Source organism: Schistocerca nitens, chromosome 5 (genome assembly GCF_023898315.1).
Source record: "Schistocerca nitens isolate TAMUIC-IGC-003100 chromosome 5, iqSchNite1.1, whole genome shotgun sequence".
Taxonomy (NCBI): Eukaryota; Metazoa; Arthropoda; class Insecta; order Orthoptera; family Acrididae; genus Schistocerca; species Schistocerca nitens.
This window is the reverse complement of record NC_064618.1, coordinates 449,616,588-449,634,583: the sequence shown is the minus strand read 5'-3', so window position 1 is coordinate 449,634,583 and position 17,996 is coordinate 449,616,588. Positions and strand designations below refer to the sequence as shown.

The window sequence follows — 17,996 nt, the reverse complement described above, 5'->3', positions numbered from 1 at the left end:
GTGCATGGAAAAGAGTATCTTACAAAAGATTTTGACATCGTTTGCGGGTTACCATGAAATCCTTCTCCCTCTATAATGCTAAATGGTCTCAGGTCCTTAGCACACATTTAGACGCACTTTTCGGCCACTAAATCTTTGTCCTCTTTCAAGATATTTACGGAGTGAGGGAACTGCTTGTAAAATTTGCACACATGTCGTAACATACTCGAGGTTCCAGAATAAGTACTTAAGAGCTTTTTACATAGTTTGCATTGAGACACACCTACCGATTTATTTGAAGTGGCCTCATAAACACACGAAAACGTTTCCCATGCGGCACTTGTGCTCTGTTTCGTTACAAGCATGTATTCGGCAGTTGTCAATTTCTTTTCAGTCTCACCAAAGTTCGACCTATTCATTGTGCTGTCCCCACCGTTGCGATAAATGAACTGCGGGCTAACTACCTGGCTACTCTAGTCACGGTAGCTTGACAGCGCAACCTGTTGTCAGGCGCAGCAAGCTGAGCGGGTCCCGTGAAGCTTGGCAGGCCTGTGGGAACCCAGGTAGCCCGGGCTTGCGGGAGCCCAAGTCGGCCGCATTACCCACTATGCCTCTGTACAAGCGCACTCTTGTGTTTATGTCGCGGCAGGCTTACTTGCATGAATGGTTGCATAGGAGCTAGGGGCAAGCAGGCTGCAAGAGGAATTTGTACACCTCTAAGCACATTCTCCAGATCTCTCACGAATTGAAAACGTCTGGTCAATGGTGGCCGAGCAACTGGCTCGTCACCAATACGCCAGTCACTAATCTTGATGAACTGTGGTATCGTGTTGAAGCTGCATGGACAGATGTACCTGTACACGCCATCCGATCTCTGTTTGACTCAATGCCCAGGCCGTTATTACGGCGAGAGGTGGTTGTTCTCGGTACTGATTTCTCAGGATCTATGCACCCAAATTGCGTGAAAATGTAATCACATGTCAGTACTAGTACAATATATTTGTCCAATGAACACCCGTTTATCATCTGCATTTCTTCTTGGTGTAGCAATTTTAATGGCCGGTAGTGTATGAACAATCTCCAATAAGTCCACAGCAGTGTGAACGTCTAGGGTATTAGGAAAATTACAGGCATTCAAGAGAGGACAAAAACTTGTGGTTGCACTTTTCAGTGGTGCGATTTACAAGATGTGCATGATGCTGACCTACTACATTACGCACATCAAATTGCGTGCGACATATATTACAGTGATCCCAAGGGAAACAGTGGGCGTTTGTCTAGATTGAAAAAGTTCCACAGAACTGGAACCAGAAGACAGCGAAATTTCAGGCAAAGCATCAATTTCATGATGCAGAACGAACTGTAGAATCGTCTCAAAAATTTACAATTCAGATGAACAAACTTATCTGATTTTTCAATATGTTTTCAGCTCCGACCAATCTGGATTTGAATAGAAAATGCATATGAAACAAACCTTGGAAATTGGAGGTTCCAAGAGAGCTGTATAAAGATCAACTAACGTCAATGCCTTAACGTATCCGTATACCATTATGCAGACTGTTAATCTGGATGGTAAATTGTCTGGAAAGCAATTTATTGTGCTCTTAGAAGCTGGAGGTCCTCTGCTCCCCCCCCCCCCCTACGATTATTTCATGTGTGTATGATCTTATAAGGGCAGAAGGGAATATTTACGTCACAGCAAAAAAAAAAAAAAAAATAAATAAAGGCTCTGAGCACTATGGGACTTAACATCTGAAGTCATCAGTCCCCTAGAACTTAGAACTACTTAAACCTAACTAACCTAAAGACATCACACACATCCATGCCCGAGGCAGGATTCGAACCTGCGACCGTTGCGGTCGCGCGGTTCCAGACTGAAGCGCCTAGAACCGCTCGGCCACAACGGACGGCTACGTCACAGTAAACAAGTGTGGTAAAATGGGCACAAACGAACTACAACCACGGTATGAGCCCTGCTTCTGGGTAATATCTGGTCAAAATAACTTGATTCCCGGTCTCCAGACAAAAATTATACACCTTTAGAGCAAACTGTCCCTCCTGAAAAGTGTGTGACGTTGCTATTCATACAACCTGGAACCGCTGGACAATTCATCCTCTGGATGTTTGTTTTTTTGGTGATTATAAAACATATTATCACACTACCTGCAGCTACGTGTTAAAGGATAGCCAGTTTCATGATAAGCTACAAGACAGACTGTTCCACACTTGTGTGCATGCGATTCGCATTCCATATTACTCTGTACACATTCTTTAAGGGTGGGTACCTAGCTGAAGTCCTGCGCGCCTTCGATCTCGACGGGGCGAACCTTTGTGATCACTGCGACGCACCATTTTTCATTCGGTGTTCGTGGTCCAAATTAATGGTTTCTTTTGAACATTTCTCGAATGTCAACAATGTTCATGTTTTGAAGTGTAATACATACATCCCATACATAGCTAATATCTACACCTCCCAGGGACTCAATTTCTATGACTCTCCTGATGTACATGGCGAGTCATTAGCAGCTAATATTTTTTCTGTCATAATTGTTAACACAACACTTTCAAATGAGCCTTACGAAAGATTGAACTTGTGACCTCGCACTCAAGGGGTTCCTTGTCAGAGAGAATTGCATAGATTGGAGATTTGCAGTCAGGTATGTTGCAAAAGGCTGTTGCTCGCAGCGGTAGGTAGAGCTGCACGTGTTCACTAGGCCAGACAACACAGAAACTGGACAGCGGTTCATTGAGGGCCGCCAACAAGTGTCGATTTTGCTTCTTTGTAAATCTTCCGACGGCGCAGTGAGGCATTTGGCATGCATTGTGTACGTTGTGTAGTTCAGGCCAGAGATGGTTCTGAGTTGTTATGAGGCTGTTTTTGATACAACGTCTTGGTTCCACTCATTCGGGCTTCCACGAATCTGAACCAGGATGCTCATTTCAAGAGGATCAATGAGTGTTTCCCTATCATCTCCATGTTTGTGACAAGTATGCTGTTTACATTTCCATCTCACAAGATAACAAAAGCCGTGTTCACATGGCTCTACGGATAAACTGAGGTGGTGTATCACTCCTGGATTGGTCCGCTAAACCTACATAAACATTGTGTGATTAATTTGCAAGTGTGTGAGACTTTGCAGTCAACATTCTCGCAGGGTGGTAGCTCTACAGGATCTATTCATCACCGAATGACTTCAAAAAATGGTTCAAATGGCTCTAAGCACTATGGGACTTAACATCTGAGGTCATCAGTCCCCTAGACTTAGACCTACTTAAACCTAACTAACCTAACGACATCACACACATCCATGCCCGAGGCAGGATTCGAACCTGCGACCATAGGAGCAGCGCGGTTCCGGACTGAAGTGCCTAGACCCGCTCGGCCACAGTGGCCAGCTGCATGACTTCAGCTGTACAGGCCATACCTCAAGAAAGTAATGGACTATCGGCTCGTATAGCTGAGGCCATTATGCAGGGTGTTACAAAAAGGTACGGCCAACCTGTCAGGAAACATTCCTCACACACAAATAAAGAAAAGATGTCATGTGGACATGTGTCCGGAAACGCTTAATTTCCATGTTAGAGCTCATTTTAGTTTCGTCAGTATGTACTGTACTTCCTCGATTCACCGCCAGTTGGCCCAATTGAAGGAAGGTAATGTTGACTTCGGTGCTTGTGTTGACTTGCGACTCATTGCTCTACAGTACTAGCATCAAGCACATCAGTACGTGGCATCAACAGGTTAGTGTTCATCACGGACGTGGTTTTGCAGTCAGTGCAATGTTTACAAATGCGGAGTTGGCAGATCCCCATTTGATGTATGGATTAGCACGGGGCAATAGCGGTGGCGCGGTACATTTGTATCGAGAAAGAGTTCCAGAACGAAGGTGTCCCGACAGGAAGACGTTCGAAGCAATTGATCGGCGTCTTAGGGAGCCCGGAACATTCCAGCCTATGACTCGCGACAGGGGAAGACCTAGAACGACGAGGACACCTGCAATGGACGAGGCAATTCTTCGTGCAGTTGACGATAACCCAAATGTCAGCGTCAGAGAAGTTGCTGCTGTACAAGGTAACGTTGACCACGTCACTGTATGGAGAGTGCTACGGGAGAACCAGTTGTTTCCGTACCGTGTACAGCGTGTGCAGGCACTATCAGCAGCTGATTGGCATCCACGGGTACACTTCTGCGAATGGTTCATCCAACAATGTGTCAATCCTCATTTCAGCGCAAATGTTCTCTTTGCGGATGAGGCTTCATTCCAACGTGATCAAATTGTAAATTTTCACAATCAACATGTGTGGGCTGACGACAATCCGCACGCAATTGTGCAATCACGTCATCAACACAGATTTTCTGTGAACGTTTGGGCAGGCATTGTTCGTGATGTCTTGATTGGGCCCCATGTTCTTCCACCTACGCTCAATGGAGCACGTTATCATGATTTCATACGGGATACTCTACCTGTGCTGCTAGAACATGTGCCTTTACAAGTACGACACAACATGTGGTTCATGCACGATGGAGCTCCTGCACATTTCAGTCGAAGTGTTCGTACGCTTCTCAAGAACAGATTCGGTGACCGATGGATTGGTAGAGGCGGACCAATTCCATGGCCTCCACGCTCTCCTGACCTCAACCCTCTAGACTTTCATTTATGGGGGCATTTGAAAGCTCTTGTCTACGCAACCCCGGTACCAAACGTAGAGACTCTTCGTGCTCGTATTGTGGACGCCTGTGATACAATACGCCATTCTCCAGGACTGCATCAGCGCATCAGGGATTCCATGCGACGGAGGGTGGATGCATGTATCCTCGCTAACGGAGAACATTTTGAACATTTCCTGTAACAAAGTGTTTGAAGTCACGCTCGTACGTTCTGTTGCTGTGTGTTTCCATTCCATGATTAATGTGATTTGAAGAGAAGTAATAAAATGAGCTCTAACATGGAAAGTAAGCGTTTCCGGACACATGTCCACATAACATATTTTCTTTCTTTGTGTGTGAGGAATGTTTCTTGAAAGTTTGGCCGTATCTTTTTGTAACACCCTGTATAATGGACTCTCCTGGTCATCTAGTTGAGGTCATTATTAAGATCAGAATAGGTTCTGAAGGTGCAGGCATACTGTCTCCTAGGGGCTGACCAATGTGGTGTTCAGTGGTTACTGATGGACATTAGTCTCACGCAAAACGAAAAGTAGAAGATAATATACGGAACAAATTTAAGAAGAGGAGGAGAGGATTAGACGTACGATTAGTGGTCGCGGCCTTCGGTGGCGTACGTACCCCTGTACAGAGTAGGAGTCGATGCAGTTGGCAGCGATGTGGCAACTCAGCTCCCTGGAGAGTTTCACGGCAGCGTCCACCGTCAGGCCACGGATCTCCTCTGTGACGAAGCCGCACTTCAACTCGTCTGCGTACCGGAAAGGTTTCATGTCCCAGGTGGTCGGTACCAGGCGTCCGACAGCTGGCAACGTGGGCGACGACTGGTCGAGGTTGTCGCACGTTTCGTACAGCTGGTAATCATCTGCAAAACGCGTTCCAGTCACCTTGTGGTCTGCAAACTGACTGCTCGGAGACGCTGTCATCAGCTTTCAATCTGCATCAACACTGCTCACCACTGAAATCGCAAGACCGTGAAAGCAGTAACCAAGAAATGACACATGACACGGTGTGCGCTACACTCTTACACAGAGAAATGATTAACATTTGAGGTGGTTGTTAACACCATTGTTGCGGTTTCCATTGAAGCCGACAGTGGTGTAGTTGATGACAACATCGGACACAGGAGTTGCATCGCATCATCTTTTCAGGTGAGTCCCAGTTCTGATCATAGTGTTACTGTGGACGTGTCGAGGTATGGAGGCTCCAAGAAGAGCAAAGGTTGCATTCGTCGTGTCCAGGCGACACTTGCCGTCGTCGTGTCGACTGTCATTTGGTGCGCAGTGTACAGTCGGTAACATGGACCCCGGCCATTACATTCCTCAGTTCTTAAGACTGGTGTCTCTGTTGTGTCTTCAGGATCTCTGTGGCGCTATCTTTCAACAGAATTACTCGAGGTTGCACGTTGCCCATCGTGCCATGATCTACATCAAGATGCAGAGCCGTTACCCTTGAGCAGAAGTTCCTCCAAATCTCTCACTCAGTAAACACGTGGTCAGTGGTTGCCTCCACTCAGCACCCACAGAACCCTGGCACAGAGGTGACGCACCAGCAGGCCGCATACCCGTGTCCTGTCATCCTAGTGCAATGTGACCCGATGCCCAGCCAGATAAGAACTGTTCTTGGTGATACAGGTGGCAGCAATATGTACTAAATTTTGCATCCTGTATACCCCAACCAACTTTGAATGTAAGAGTCGCGTTCTGCCTACCATATTGTATACATGCTACAAATTTCGATAGCGCCTGTCTTTTCTGGTGTTACAATTACTGTAACGGTCAAGAATGTACTTCTAATTCCACAATAGAGCAATCACTGTGAAGTGCTTGGGAGGGGTACTTTCCATTCTACTATACACTAGGGTGCCTTCCCAACATTTTAGCACATTGTGCACAGATGTAAGGAAAGAATGTCTCCTAAAGCCGTCGGCACACGGACCGTGCTGTCGAACGTCAACGTTGAGCGTGCCAAGTTCAACGTGCTGCTGAACGCTCAGGAACGATGCGACTTGTGCACACGGTACGTGGGCCCCAACGTGGTATACGCGATCGCAACGTACTGCAGCGGCAGTTGATTGGTGTTCCTAGTTCGTAAGTCACACTGTTTACTCAACGGGCGCGCGTAAAATTCCCACATTAGCTCTATTAAAACGCAAATTTCCTCCATCGTCCACGAAAAGGAAAGTACCATGTCCAATCAATAAGTACACAGGCTTATAAAAGTTCTGTTACAAACAGTGCAGTACAAAGTTGAAATACTTCTCCGCATAAGATAAACATTATTTCATCATTCCCACATTTTAGGAAAACCCCAAGGTCAGTCTTACTTGATCGGTGTTCCTACCCAGTAGCAGAATCTTTGCAACATGAGAATTACGAAGCGTAAAAGAAAAATGAGCAAAATATCTTTATACAAGCAGCGCAAGCTGTCCTGTAGATTAAGCCAATCGAACAAAGTCGTCCCTCAAAAAAAGGTGAACTTACATTTACATAACATCAAATATTATAGTATATACTTATATTAAACTAATAATAAAGTATCAGAACCCAATAAAAGCGCGAATGTTAGGAAAAAAATTGGAAGTGGCAAGACGCGAACCACCGCCCCATCAAATATTCCTAAGCTGGGCAGTGACGCTAGTCAATACGCTACACCAGTAACAGATAGCGAACGTCTAATCACAGTATGTTAGCTCCTACAGAAAACCTTAATGGTAGATATGTTACTAATTGAAATTTAATTATAACAAATTGTACCAAGAACAATGCGTTTTTGGTGGATCTTCAGTGTGTCGCTGCCTTCAAATAGCCTACTCTCATAATACGCAAGTTACAATAATTCTTTTGCCACGAATATGATGTTTCTCATTATTTTATTGCAACGAATGACACAGTTAACGACGGGTTTTCGAGTGATTCTCAATTTGCTGGTGCTCAGAAACGGCATATATACATATAGGCTTGAAATGAATGCCAATATGGCGCCTCACAACTCTGTACTGAAGGGACACGGCGTGCGTGTGACGTAGGTGGCGTTGTGACATCTCATTGGTCCACGCTCAGACGCACGCTCAGAATATTTGACAGGCCAGATATTGCTCTGCACGTTCGGAAAGACTCCCGAACGTGCTATTCCACGCTATGACGTCAGAAACTCGGCACGCTCAACGCTCAACGCTCAACGTTCGGATGCACGGTCCGTGTACCGACGGCTTAAGGTTACTCTGTGCATGCAGCAGTTGGTCGAACCTTGTCTCCAAGGTGTCCCGGCGACCGATATGTAAGTAGCTGTAGTACAAGCGTCGATTCCTCGCTTAATGCCCGTTCTTGATACTTTGTAGGCTCTCAGAGGATAGCTAACGTCTGCTTCGTGCTAGGTTTTAAAACTTCCCTGTGACCTTCTATGAGACTGAGGAAAGCCTGCGACCATTCTTGTCACCCTCTTTGTACGCGTATATGTACATTCGATATTCCCTCTTAGTCCTACTTAATATGGACAGCATGCACTTGGCCAATATTGTGGAAAGGGTCACACAGGCATGTCTTATTTCCCCAGTATTCTACCACGTACTCCACCTCTCATTCAACCTATGTGATCGTTCGATTTACAAATAGTTACAGCAGATATTTCTACGATCTGACTGATCCAATTTGTGAAGTGCACGATTTTTTGTTTCTTAACATTTGAAGTAAGATGACATTCTTTGGACTATATAGAGATTGCATCAGTATCTGTCCGGATACTTGTACAGATTTTTCGACTTAACACTCCTTTACAGATGAAACAATCACTTGAGGTCACTATTAAAATTTTCTACTAGATAACTGACATACGTCACTAACAGTAAGGGTCCCAACTTACTTCCCTGTGGTTACCTGTACACCTGTGAGACGACACTCTTTCCATGACATGTCATCTCTACCAGAATCGAGCCACGAATTTCATTTGATATCCCATTTGATAATCTATTTAATAAGCATTGGCCTGATAATTAGTCAAATTCTATTAGAAAACCAATTAAAAAACTCTACCTGATTGCCTTCAACGTGGCCTTTGGCATGACACGTGTCAAAAGTGAAAGTCTGTGTTTTGCAGAATCTAAGATGGTTGGCGTGGAAGAGTGTTCAAGGTACCTCGAGTTTCCAACACAGTATGCAACAAATATGAGACAGACAAAAAATGGTTCAAATGGCTCTGAGCACGATAGGACTTAACATCTGAGGTCATCAGTCCCCTAGACTTACAGCTAGTTAAACCTGACTAACCTAAGGACATCACACACATCCATGCCCGAGGCAGGATTCGAACCTGCGACCGTAGCATCAGCTCGGCTCTGGACTGGTGCGCCTAGAACCGCTCGGCCACAGCGGACGGCGGAGACAGACAGATAATTGGAACATTAAACACTGTTGTTACTAAATGGGATCGCACAGACGGTGGGCAGTTCGGCGAGCAATCCATACAGCCATAAGCAACTCAGCATCATTAAGTTGTGGAATTCATCATTGCCCAAACAAGTCCTACCATAGCAACGTGGAATGTACTCGGCTAGTCACAGAGAGGTTTTTCAAGTAAAAAATGCACTTCTAAAATGATTTCATTGGTGAGATCGAGTACGTGAGCTTACCAGTCAGATGCATGAACACGCCTATGTAAAACATTGCAGTCTGCTAGGGGAGAGACACTCTTACGTTCGTGTGGGAGACGTCACTGCGACACTTCACGAGAGACGCTTGCCTCGATGTGAGGCAGTTTTGAGCTGCTGCTCGCAGGTGGCGCGAGACACGCCTCTCAGTGCAGTGACAGTCAGTGGGTCTCTACTGCTGAGGCCGCGGCTCCAGTAGACATCCAACAGCGCCCAGCCACTCCCCACATGCCTCCACAGCGACTGTCATATTCTGGAATGACACATACTTTATCTCCCTCATCATGGCCTGACAATGTTTCTTCTGGAATGACACATACTTTATCTCCCTCATCATTGCCTGCCAATGTTTTTCTCACAGTTATAACCTCATTAAAGGGGGCAGGACGTCACAGGGGTCGAACTGGAGAGCAGGAGAGGCACCACAGGACATTTTAATTTCCACTGTCTATGCTTTTGCAAATAAGTTCATAAAACTGTGTCAGCATCAGCAGGAAGGATTCAGGATTCACTCTCATAGCAGTGGAAGTTCAACAACATAACAAAATAATTTTTTTTACATGTAAAAATTTCATCATTTTTTCACTTACTATTGGCTGCATTTGTTGGTATAAGTCCACTTTTCTTCATAATTAAGAGAGATTCTCCGACGAATTTTGCACAGCTTTGCCGCAGAGGTTCCCGTTGGATCACCGAAGTTAAGGGCTGTCTGGCTGGGCTAGCACTTGGATGGGTGACCACTCGGTCTGCCGAGCGCTGTTGGCAAGAGGGACGCACTCAGCCCTTGCAAGGCAAACTGAGGAGCTAGTTGACTGAGAAGTAGCGGCTCCGGTCTCAGAAACTGACATACGGCCGGGAGAGCGGTGTGCTGACTAGAGATGGGGGATCGGCTCTTGAACTAATTCATAGAGTTCAATCTTTCAAAGGAGTGAACAATCAGTGATTCAGAAAAAAAGAACGGTAGCTCCAAACGTTTCCCAGGCAGAGAGAGAGAGAGAGACGGAGCATATCAGCAGCGCCTCTGCTGGTCAGAGCACAGTGCACGCCACACAACACAGCCAGCGCCGGCCTCTGCCCTGCTTCTACCTTGGCTGCCTGCATTGTGCAGTGCCCCATTGGATTTTGTGTTTCACATATGCCGGGCCGTCTCTGTGCGTCGTCTGCCGTGTGCACTGTGCAGTGTCTGGCGCAGCTTAACTTCGCATCGCACTCTGTCGGCGATCGTTTCAGTCGCACGTCCTGCCCTCTGGGCAGTTGATGCCAGCAACAGGACAGAGAGCCACCTAGCGGATAACATAGGAACTACTTGCAAAAACCTGCTCGCAAGGGAGCGGACGATTTGTCTCGGAGCGGGTGAGCTCCCCCCGCCCTCGGAACTCGCCCGCTCAACGCTCACCCCACCATCTCGACTCTAGCCAGAGCGTCGAGCAAAGCGACTCTGGTGTCACTCTGGTCTCTGCGGTCTCAGCTCATGCAGTAATACAGCTCGCGGCTCGACCTGCTCGACTCAGCGCCTCTGCATCGGAGTTTGTCCCCACTGGATATTGTTCTTCGTAGTAATACTGCTATGTATATTACATTATTATGTTATGTATACATCAATTGTTTTTATTTTATTTTTATTTGTTTAAACTGATTAGATTAGGTTCCTGATGACTACTCTTACTATAGGATTTTTATTATGGACACTCGAATTTACGCTTTAATTACGAGCGAACCGATAAACGTATCGCAAAATGTGATACACCAATATTTTCCTTGTTTTATTCTGCGTAAGGCTATATGCAGCACTTTCGTTTTACAGTCAAATTTATATTTTTTTTTCTTATTCTGGTACGGATTTTGCGATTTTAGGCGTCTTCGAAAGGAAAAATATATGGCTTACGATGTATTTGTATGAGGTTAATGAAATTTTAATACATTATAGCCAAATATATTGTTAATGTAAATCTCAAGCTACAACATTTTCCGATCACCCAAAAAACCACGCTAGTGCAAAATAAATCAATAATCAAAAACTTTGTCATATCGTGGAAATTTCAATAAACAATACAAAATTCTTACTCATTATCTATGTTACTTCAAAATATGATCAAATAAGATCAAAATACAGGTATAGTACTGGAATAAACCAAGTTTAAAGGGCAATGTGCCTTTCATTTATTTTCTTTTGTAAATGAGTGGTGAGTCATGAAAAACAGCTAATTCATTTCAGGGAGTGAACAGTTCTGATCCAATCTCTGAAAAGAACAGTTTTGCCCATCTCTAGTGCTGACCACATAACCCTCCATACCCGCATACGGTGGTGACTATGGGCTGAGGATGACACGGCGGACGGTCGGTACCGACGGGGGGCCTTCATGGCCTGTTTGGGCGGAGTAGTATACAAACCATACTTACAGGTGTATGAAACTCTAGAATTTATTTAATTTATGGAAAAATGAATGAGCTGTTACATTTTAAACTTCATGTTTAGAAAAAACTCAAATTTTAAAATTAATTATCTCAATTTTACGACAGTTCTTAATAAATTTGGAAAATTGTAGGGTTTCATACACCTGTGAGTATGGTTTGCATGCTGTGCAACATTCATCGAAGAATCTCTCTTACTTGTGAAGAAAAATGTACCTATAGCAACAAATATAGCCATTAGTAAGTGAAAAAATGATGAAATTTCAAATGCAAAAAAAATATTTTGCTATGTTTTTGAACATCCACTACTATGAGTGTGAATCCTAAATCCTTCCTGGTCATGCTGACAAAGTTTTATCAATTTATTTGTAAAAGTATAGGCAGTGGAAATGAAAATGTCTTGTGGCACCTCTCCTGCTCCAAGTCGCCCCGTTTGGCGTCGTACCCTCGTTAATATAACGAACACACATCGTTTTCTTTCCTCAATATATGTAATTTCGGATGACTTCGTGCCTTCTCGTATATTCTTGTAGGCTGTGTCCCTGACATTTGTTTACCTAAACTTTAACTGAATTGGAATAGTGTCACAGTTGTGGCCAGTGGCTGAGAAACTTTGTCTGTCCTTTTCTATCACCAAACTGAATTGTTGTTACTAATATTTGTGGCTTTGTTATGACTGTAAGGCGTCCCTTCTCCAGGTACGTGGCTGGCTGCAGGATCACGGTGTCTCCTCGAGAAGCGATCCTCGCCCGCAACACCGACCTGTTGCAAGAACCTCACTGTACGTCATTTCAAAATGAGTACAACGATGACGAAAGGCTACAGCTCTTTAACTCATAACGATTCAGCGATAAGAGCTGAATAGAACACGAAGGAAAGTTCAAAACAAGTTTACGTACGTAACAGGTGTTCTATGGGACTCCTCTCGGTCAAACGGACAACAACTAAACCAGAGGTCGGCAATGAGACAGCCCCATTCCCGCAGCCAGCTGCATGAGCCGACCAGCCGAGACCAGCTGACGTCTCTCTAATACGAGGCGTGTTTTTTTTAAGTAAGTACCGTTTTGAAACTAAAAAAAGACGTGCTAAGATATCTCGATAATTTTATTTTTACATGAAAGCCTGTACCTTAATCTACGCACAGTCTGATTCTTCCTTGTTTACGTTGTGTACTGAGTATTTAAGATGCCTCCGATAGTCGTGAGTCCCGCCGACTGTGAAGTACGGGCTTTTATAAGATTTCTCAGTGCTAAAGGCTTAAAAGCGATCGATATTCATCGTGAGATCTGTGCAGTTTACGGAGAAAACATTATGAGTGATGGAATGGTAAGGAAGTGGGTGAGAGCATTTAAAGATGGCCGCACAGATGTGTATGATGAACAACGGAGTGGACGTCCTTCGGTCGTTAATGAAAGTTTGGTGCAGGAAGTGGACAGTAAGGGGAGAGAAAACAGACGCTTTACGATTTCCTCCTTGCGGGATGACTTTCCTAATGTTTCTCGCAGTGTTTTGTATGGCATTGTGGCCGAGTTCTCGAATTGCCGAAAATTGTGCGCACGTTGGGTACCGAAAATGTTGACGGATGTGCACAAAACCAAACGTTTAGACAGTGCATTGACTTCCCTTGAGCGGTACCACAACGACGGTGATGATTTCTTAAGCCAAATTGTTACGGGCGATGAAACATGGGTGACCTACGTCACACCAGAATCAAAGCAACAGTCCATGGAAGTTGAGCAAGGGCATCGTTTTGTTGCAAGACAATGGCCGTCCGCATCTGGCGAATCAGACCAAAGATCTCATGACATCTTTTGGATGGGAAACTCTAGATCAGGGCTTCCCAACCTTTTCAGCTGGTAGACCCCTTCTTCAGTCGAAAATCCATGGCGGACCCCTAGTCAGTCAAGAGCACAGTAACTTTAAATTTCAGAGCGAAACCCATGGGAACTGAAAGCTTCTTAATCCAAGTTCCATGTTCCCAATGACCCTCCACCCCCCCCTCCCGAAGTATCAATAGTCTTTGATTTAGAGATGAATGAAAACAACTTGAAGGACAAAAATCGACTTATGAAATAGGTAGTACACTGACAAAGCAAGTTTAACATTTAATGATGCCCCTGAAGTAAAAGTACACATGTTTTTCACACGAAAAAAAAATAGTGATGAATTTGATTTTCACATTTTTATTCAATAATTTTAGACCACACGTTGGAAAGCCATGCTCTAGATCACCCTCCGTACAGCCCCAATCTTGCGCCCAGTGACTACCATCTGTTCCTGCACTTAGGCGGTCAGCGTCTTCAAGACGATGACGAAGTCAAAACAGTGGTGATGCAGTGGTTAACAACTCAGGCGGCAGACTTCCATGAGGAGGGTATTCAAAAACTGGTACAACGTTATGACAAGTCCATCAATATTGACGGATATTATGTAGAAAAGTAGATTAAGGTACAGGCTTTCATGTAAAAATAAAATTATTGAGATATTTGACCAAGTCTTTTTTTTTAAATTTCAAAACGGTACTTACTTAAAGAAACACATGCTGTAAAGACTAGATGGCGTTATGCGCAGTAAAGGCGCAAGAATAGCCACAGAAGCGAACCTTGCTGAATATAATACGTTACGGTACAATGCATTGTGGAGTTGAAATGGCTAGTCAAAGCAGTGCGGTAAAGCGGCCTTCTACTCTGAAGCGCCAAAGCAACTGGTATTGGCAAGCGTATTCAAATACAGATATATAAAGAGGCGAAAAACGGCGCTGCGGTCGGCAACGCTTGTGTAAGACAAGTGCCTTGCGCAGTTGTTAGATCGGTTACTGCTGCTACAACGGCAGGTTATCAATATTTAGGTGAGTTTGAACGTGGCGCACGACCCATAGGACCAGCATCTCCGAGGTGGCGATGAAGTGGGGATTTTCCCGAACGACTATTTTACGAGTGTATCGTGAATATCGGGAATCCGGTAAAACATCAAGTATCTCACATCGCCGCGGCCGGAGAAAGATCCTGCAAGAACGGGACCAACGACGACTGAAGAGAATCGTTGAATGTGACAGAAGTGTGACCCTTCCACAAACCGCTACAGATTTAAATGCTGGGCCATCAACAAGTGTCAACGTACGAACCATTCGACAAAACATCATCGATATGGGCTTTCGCAGCCGAAGGCCCACTCGTATTCCGTTAATGACTGCACGACACAAAGGTTTACGCCCTCCTGGGCCCGTCAACTCCGACATAGATGACTGGAAACATGTTGCCTGGTCGGACGAGTGTCGTTTCAAATAGTATCGAGCGGATGGACGTGTACGGGTACGAATCCACAAACCCTGTATGTCAGCTCAGGACTGTTCAAGCTGGTGGAGGCTCTGCAATGGTGTGGGGCGTATGCAGTTGGAGTGATATGGGAGCCCTGATACGTCTTGAAACGACTGACAGGTGAAACGTATGTAAGCATCCTATCTGATCACCTGCATCCATTCATGTCCACTGTGCATTCTGACGGACTCGGGCAATTCCAGCAGGACAATGCGATACCCCAAACGTCTGGAATTGCTGCAGTGGCTCCAGGAACACTCTTCTAAGTTTAAACACATCCGCTGGCCACCAAACTCCCCAGACAAGAACATCACTTTGCATACCTGGGCTGCCTTGCAACGTGCTGTTCAGAAGAGATCTCCACCCCATCGTATTCTTACGCATTTATTGACACCCCTGCAGGATTCACGGTTCCATTTCCCTCCAGCACTACTTCAGACATTAGTCGAGTCGATGCCACGCCGTGTTGCGGCACTTCTGTGTACTCGCGGGGGCCCCACACGATATTAGGCAGGTGCAGCAGTTTCTTTGGCTCTTCAGTGTATTTCACAGTGCAATAGTTGGGAGTGTGATTAGTTGCTCACCGAAAGCGAAGGAGGAGCACCATGTTTAGTATGTGATAAAATATTAGGCATAAAAGTACAATTTAGAATGTCGCTACATAAAACACCATTTCGACCTGTACGGAAGAGTAGAGAGTGAAATACAGTTCTCAATAATCTACACGAGAAAGGGACTAAAGTAGAGGTATGTATTATACTGTTGTACCTCCGTACGGTATAAGTGAATAACGGCACCTAATAAACCAAATTTTCGTTTTAAATGAAAAATCCGTCCACAATTATCACGTTCTTTCGCAAGTTTGAAACTGTCGCGTCGTATCGGAGTTCGTCAGCTGATACTGTGGAACAGTTGCAGGATGTTACTTCGAATGTCTTGGTATTTCCTGTTGCATTAGATGAGAGAACCGACTTATCGGACACAGCCCAGCTGGACATATTTATTGGCGGTGTCGATACAAACTTAGCAGTAAGGGAGGAAGCCCTTAATTCATGTCCTCTCAAAGACACCATGACAGGTTATGACGTACTGCAGTGCGTGGAAAAAAATGGCTCTGGCCCGAAGCAGGATTCGAACCTGCGACCGTAGCGGTCGCGCGGTTCCAGACTGTTGCGCCTAGAACCGCTCGGCCACTCTGGCCGGCGCAGTGCGTGGAAGATGTGTTTATCAGGTTTGGTCTGCCGTGGGGAGAGCTCGTTTCGATCGCCACTGACGGAGCACCCTCCATGCCCGGCTGTAGAGAAGGACTCATAAGTCGTCTGAGAGGCAAACTACTGCAACACGAGGTGAGGTCCGTACCTGTGCATTGTTTGATTCGTCAGCAAAACCCGTGCGCAAAACACGTCACAACGGCAAATGTAATAATCATAGTAGTGACAGCAGTTAATTTTATTAAGAGTCATGGACGCAACCATAGATAATTTAAAAGTTTCAATTTGATGATATTGGGCAATTTTGTGAAGTTGGTTGGTTCAGTAGAGGTAATATGTTGTTGGGCGTTTTTGATTTGTTGGACGAAATAGTTTTATTCATGGAAAAGAAGGGTCCCCCCGTCCATGAATTCACTGATCCTAAATGGATTAATGAGGTAGCATTTCTCACCGACATCACATCCCACGTGAATAAACTTAATCTCAAGTTGCAGGGAAGCAACACACTTATTACTCATTGTGTAGACAGTATTACTGATTTCAAGTAAATTGTGGAGCTTCGTCAGCGTCAGATATTGTAAGGTGACTTGGGCCATTTTCCTAAACTGTCAGTGGTTAATTTACAGTCTTCTGAAACTGTGCCACGTGATATCTCCTCGGTCGAAAAAGGGATGAAAAAGTCCACTGACCTAAAAGGTTGAAAATTAAGTACATTTTTCCGAAATAAGGATAGACTTTCACTGCGAGGTTGAGAACGTATTACCTTTCTTGACAACATTATGTGCAAAGCAAGCCAGCCCTCAGGTGTTCAGAACCGCACAGCGCTTAACGTCGTGCAGACCCATGATGTACGAAGAGGTACTCACCGTGATGTATGCAGTACGTACTCCAGACCTCTGACAAACCAGGGCTGACTGAGACTCTACCCGCTTGTTCTCCGGCGAATTTGATTTGTTTACAGACACAATCGAGCAACTCGTTGTCATTTGCTACCAGCAAAATCACCAACGATGCAACTACGCCTCCTGAATTCATGATTATCTGTTGGGACTGAGATAGAAAAACACACACAGTGCGTATCGCGCAGAGCACGGGCTGTATATATAGCGACACGCGTGGCGAAGTCTTTCCGCAGGACGCGCAGACCGCAGCGAGTCACAGCCGTCCACAGACATCCGTCACAGAACTATTCGTTCGATTTACGAGTGCGTCTACAGCTACATCTAAATAGAGACAGCACAAGCCACCGTACGGTGCGTGGCTGAGGGTACCGTCTACCACTACTTTTGACACTGTACCACACAAGCGGCTAGTAGTGAAATTGCGTGCTTATGGAATATCGTCTCAGTTATGTGACTTGATTTCTGATTTCCAGTCAGAGAGGTCACAGTTCGTAGTCACTGACGGAAAGTCATCGAGTAAAGCAGAAGTGATTTCTGGCGTTCCCCAAGGTAGTGTTATAGGCCCTTTGCTGTTCCTTATCTGTATAAACGATTTGGGAGACAATCTGAGCAGCCGTCTTCGGTTGTTTGCAGATGACGCTGTCGTTTATCGACTAATAAAGTCATCAGAAGATCAAAACAAACTGCAAAACTATTTAGAAAAGATATCTGAATGGTGCGAAAAGTGGCAGTTGACCCTAAATAACGAAAAGTGTGAGGTGATCCACGTGAGTGCTAAAAGGATCTCGTTAAACTTCGGTTACACGATAAATCAGTCTAATCTAAAAGACGTAAATTCAACTAAATACCTAGGTATTACAATTACGA

The 17,996-nt window shown here is 45.0% G+C and overlaps 1 protein-coding gene across 1 annotated transcript in view; it reads right to left on the bottom strand.

The window, feature by feature from the left end:
- Positions 1-17,286, bottom strand: part of LOC126260001 (uncharacterized) — a 62,268-nt gene extending 44,982 nt beyond the window's left edge. Inside the window, exons 1-2 of the mRNA XM_049957154.1 lie at positions 17,094-17,286; positions 5,267-5,507 (exon numbers count right to left, since the gene is read on the bottom strand). Coding sequence (XP_049813111.1) covers positions 5,267-5,507; positions 17,094-17,262 — 410 coding nt within the window. The 5' untranslated portion in view covers positions 17,263-17,286. The remainder of the gene's footprint in view (positions 1-5,266; positions 5,508-17,093) is intronic.
- Positions 17,287-17,996: the final 710 nt, after the last annotated feature.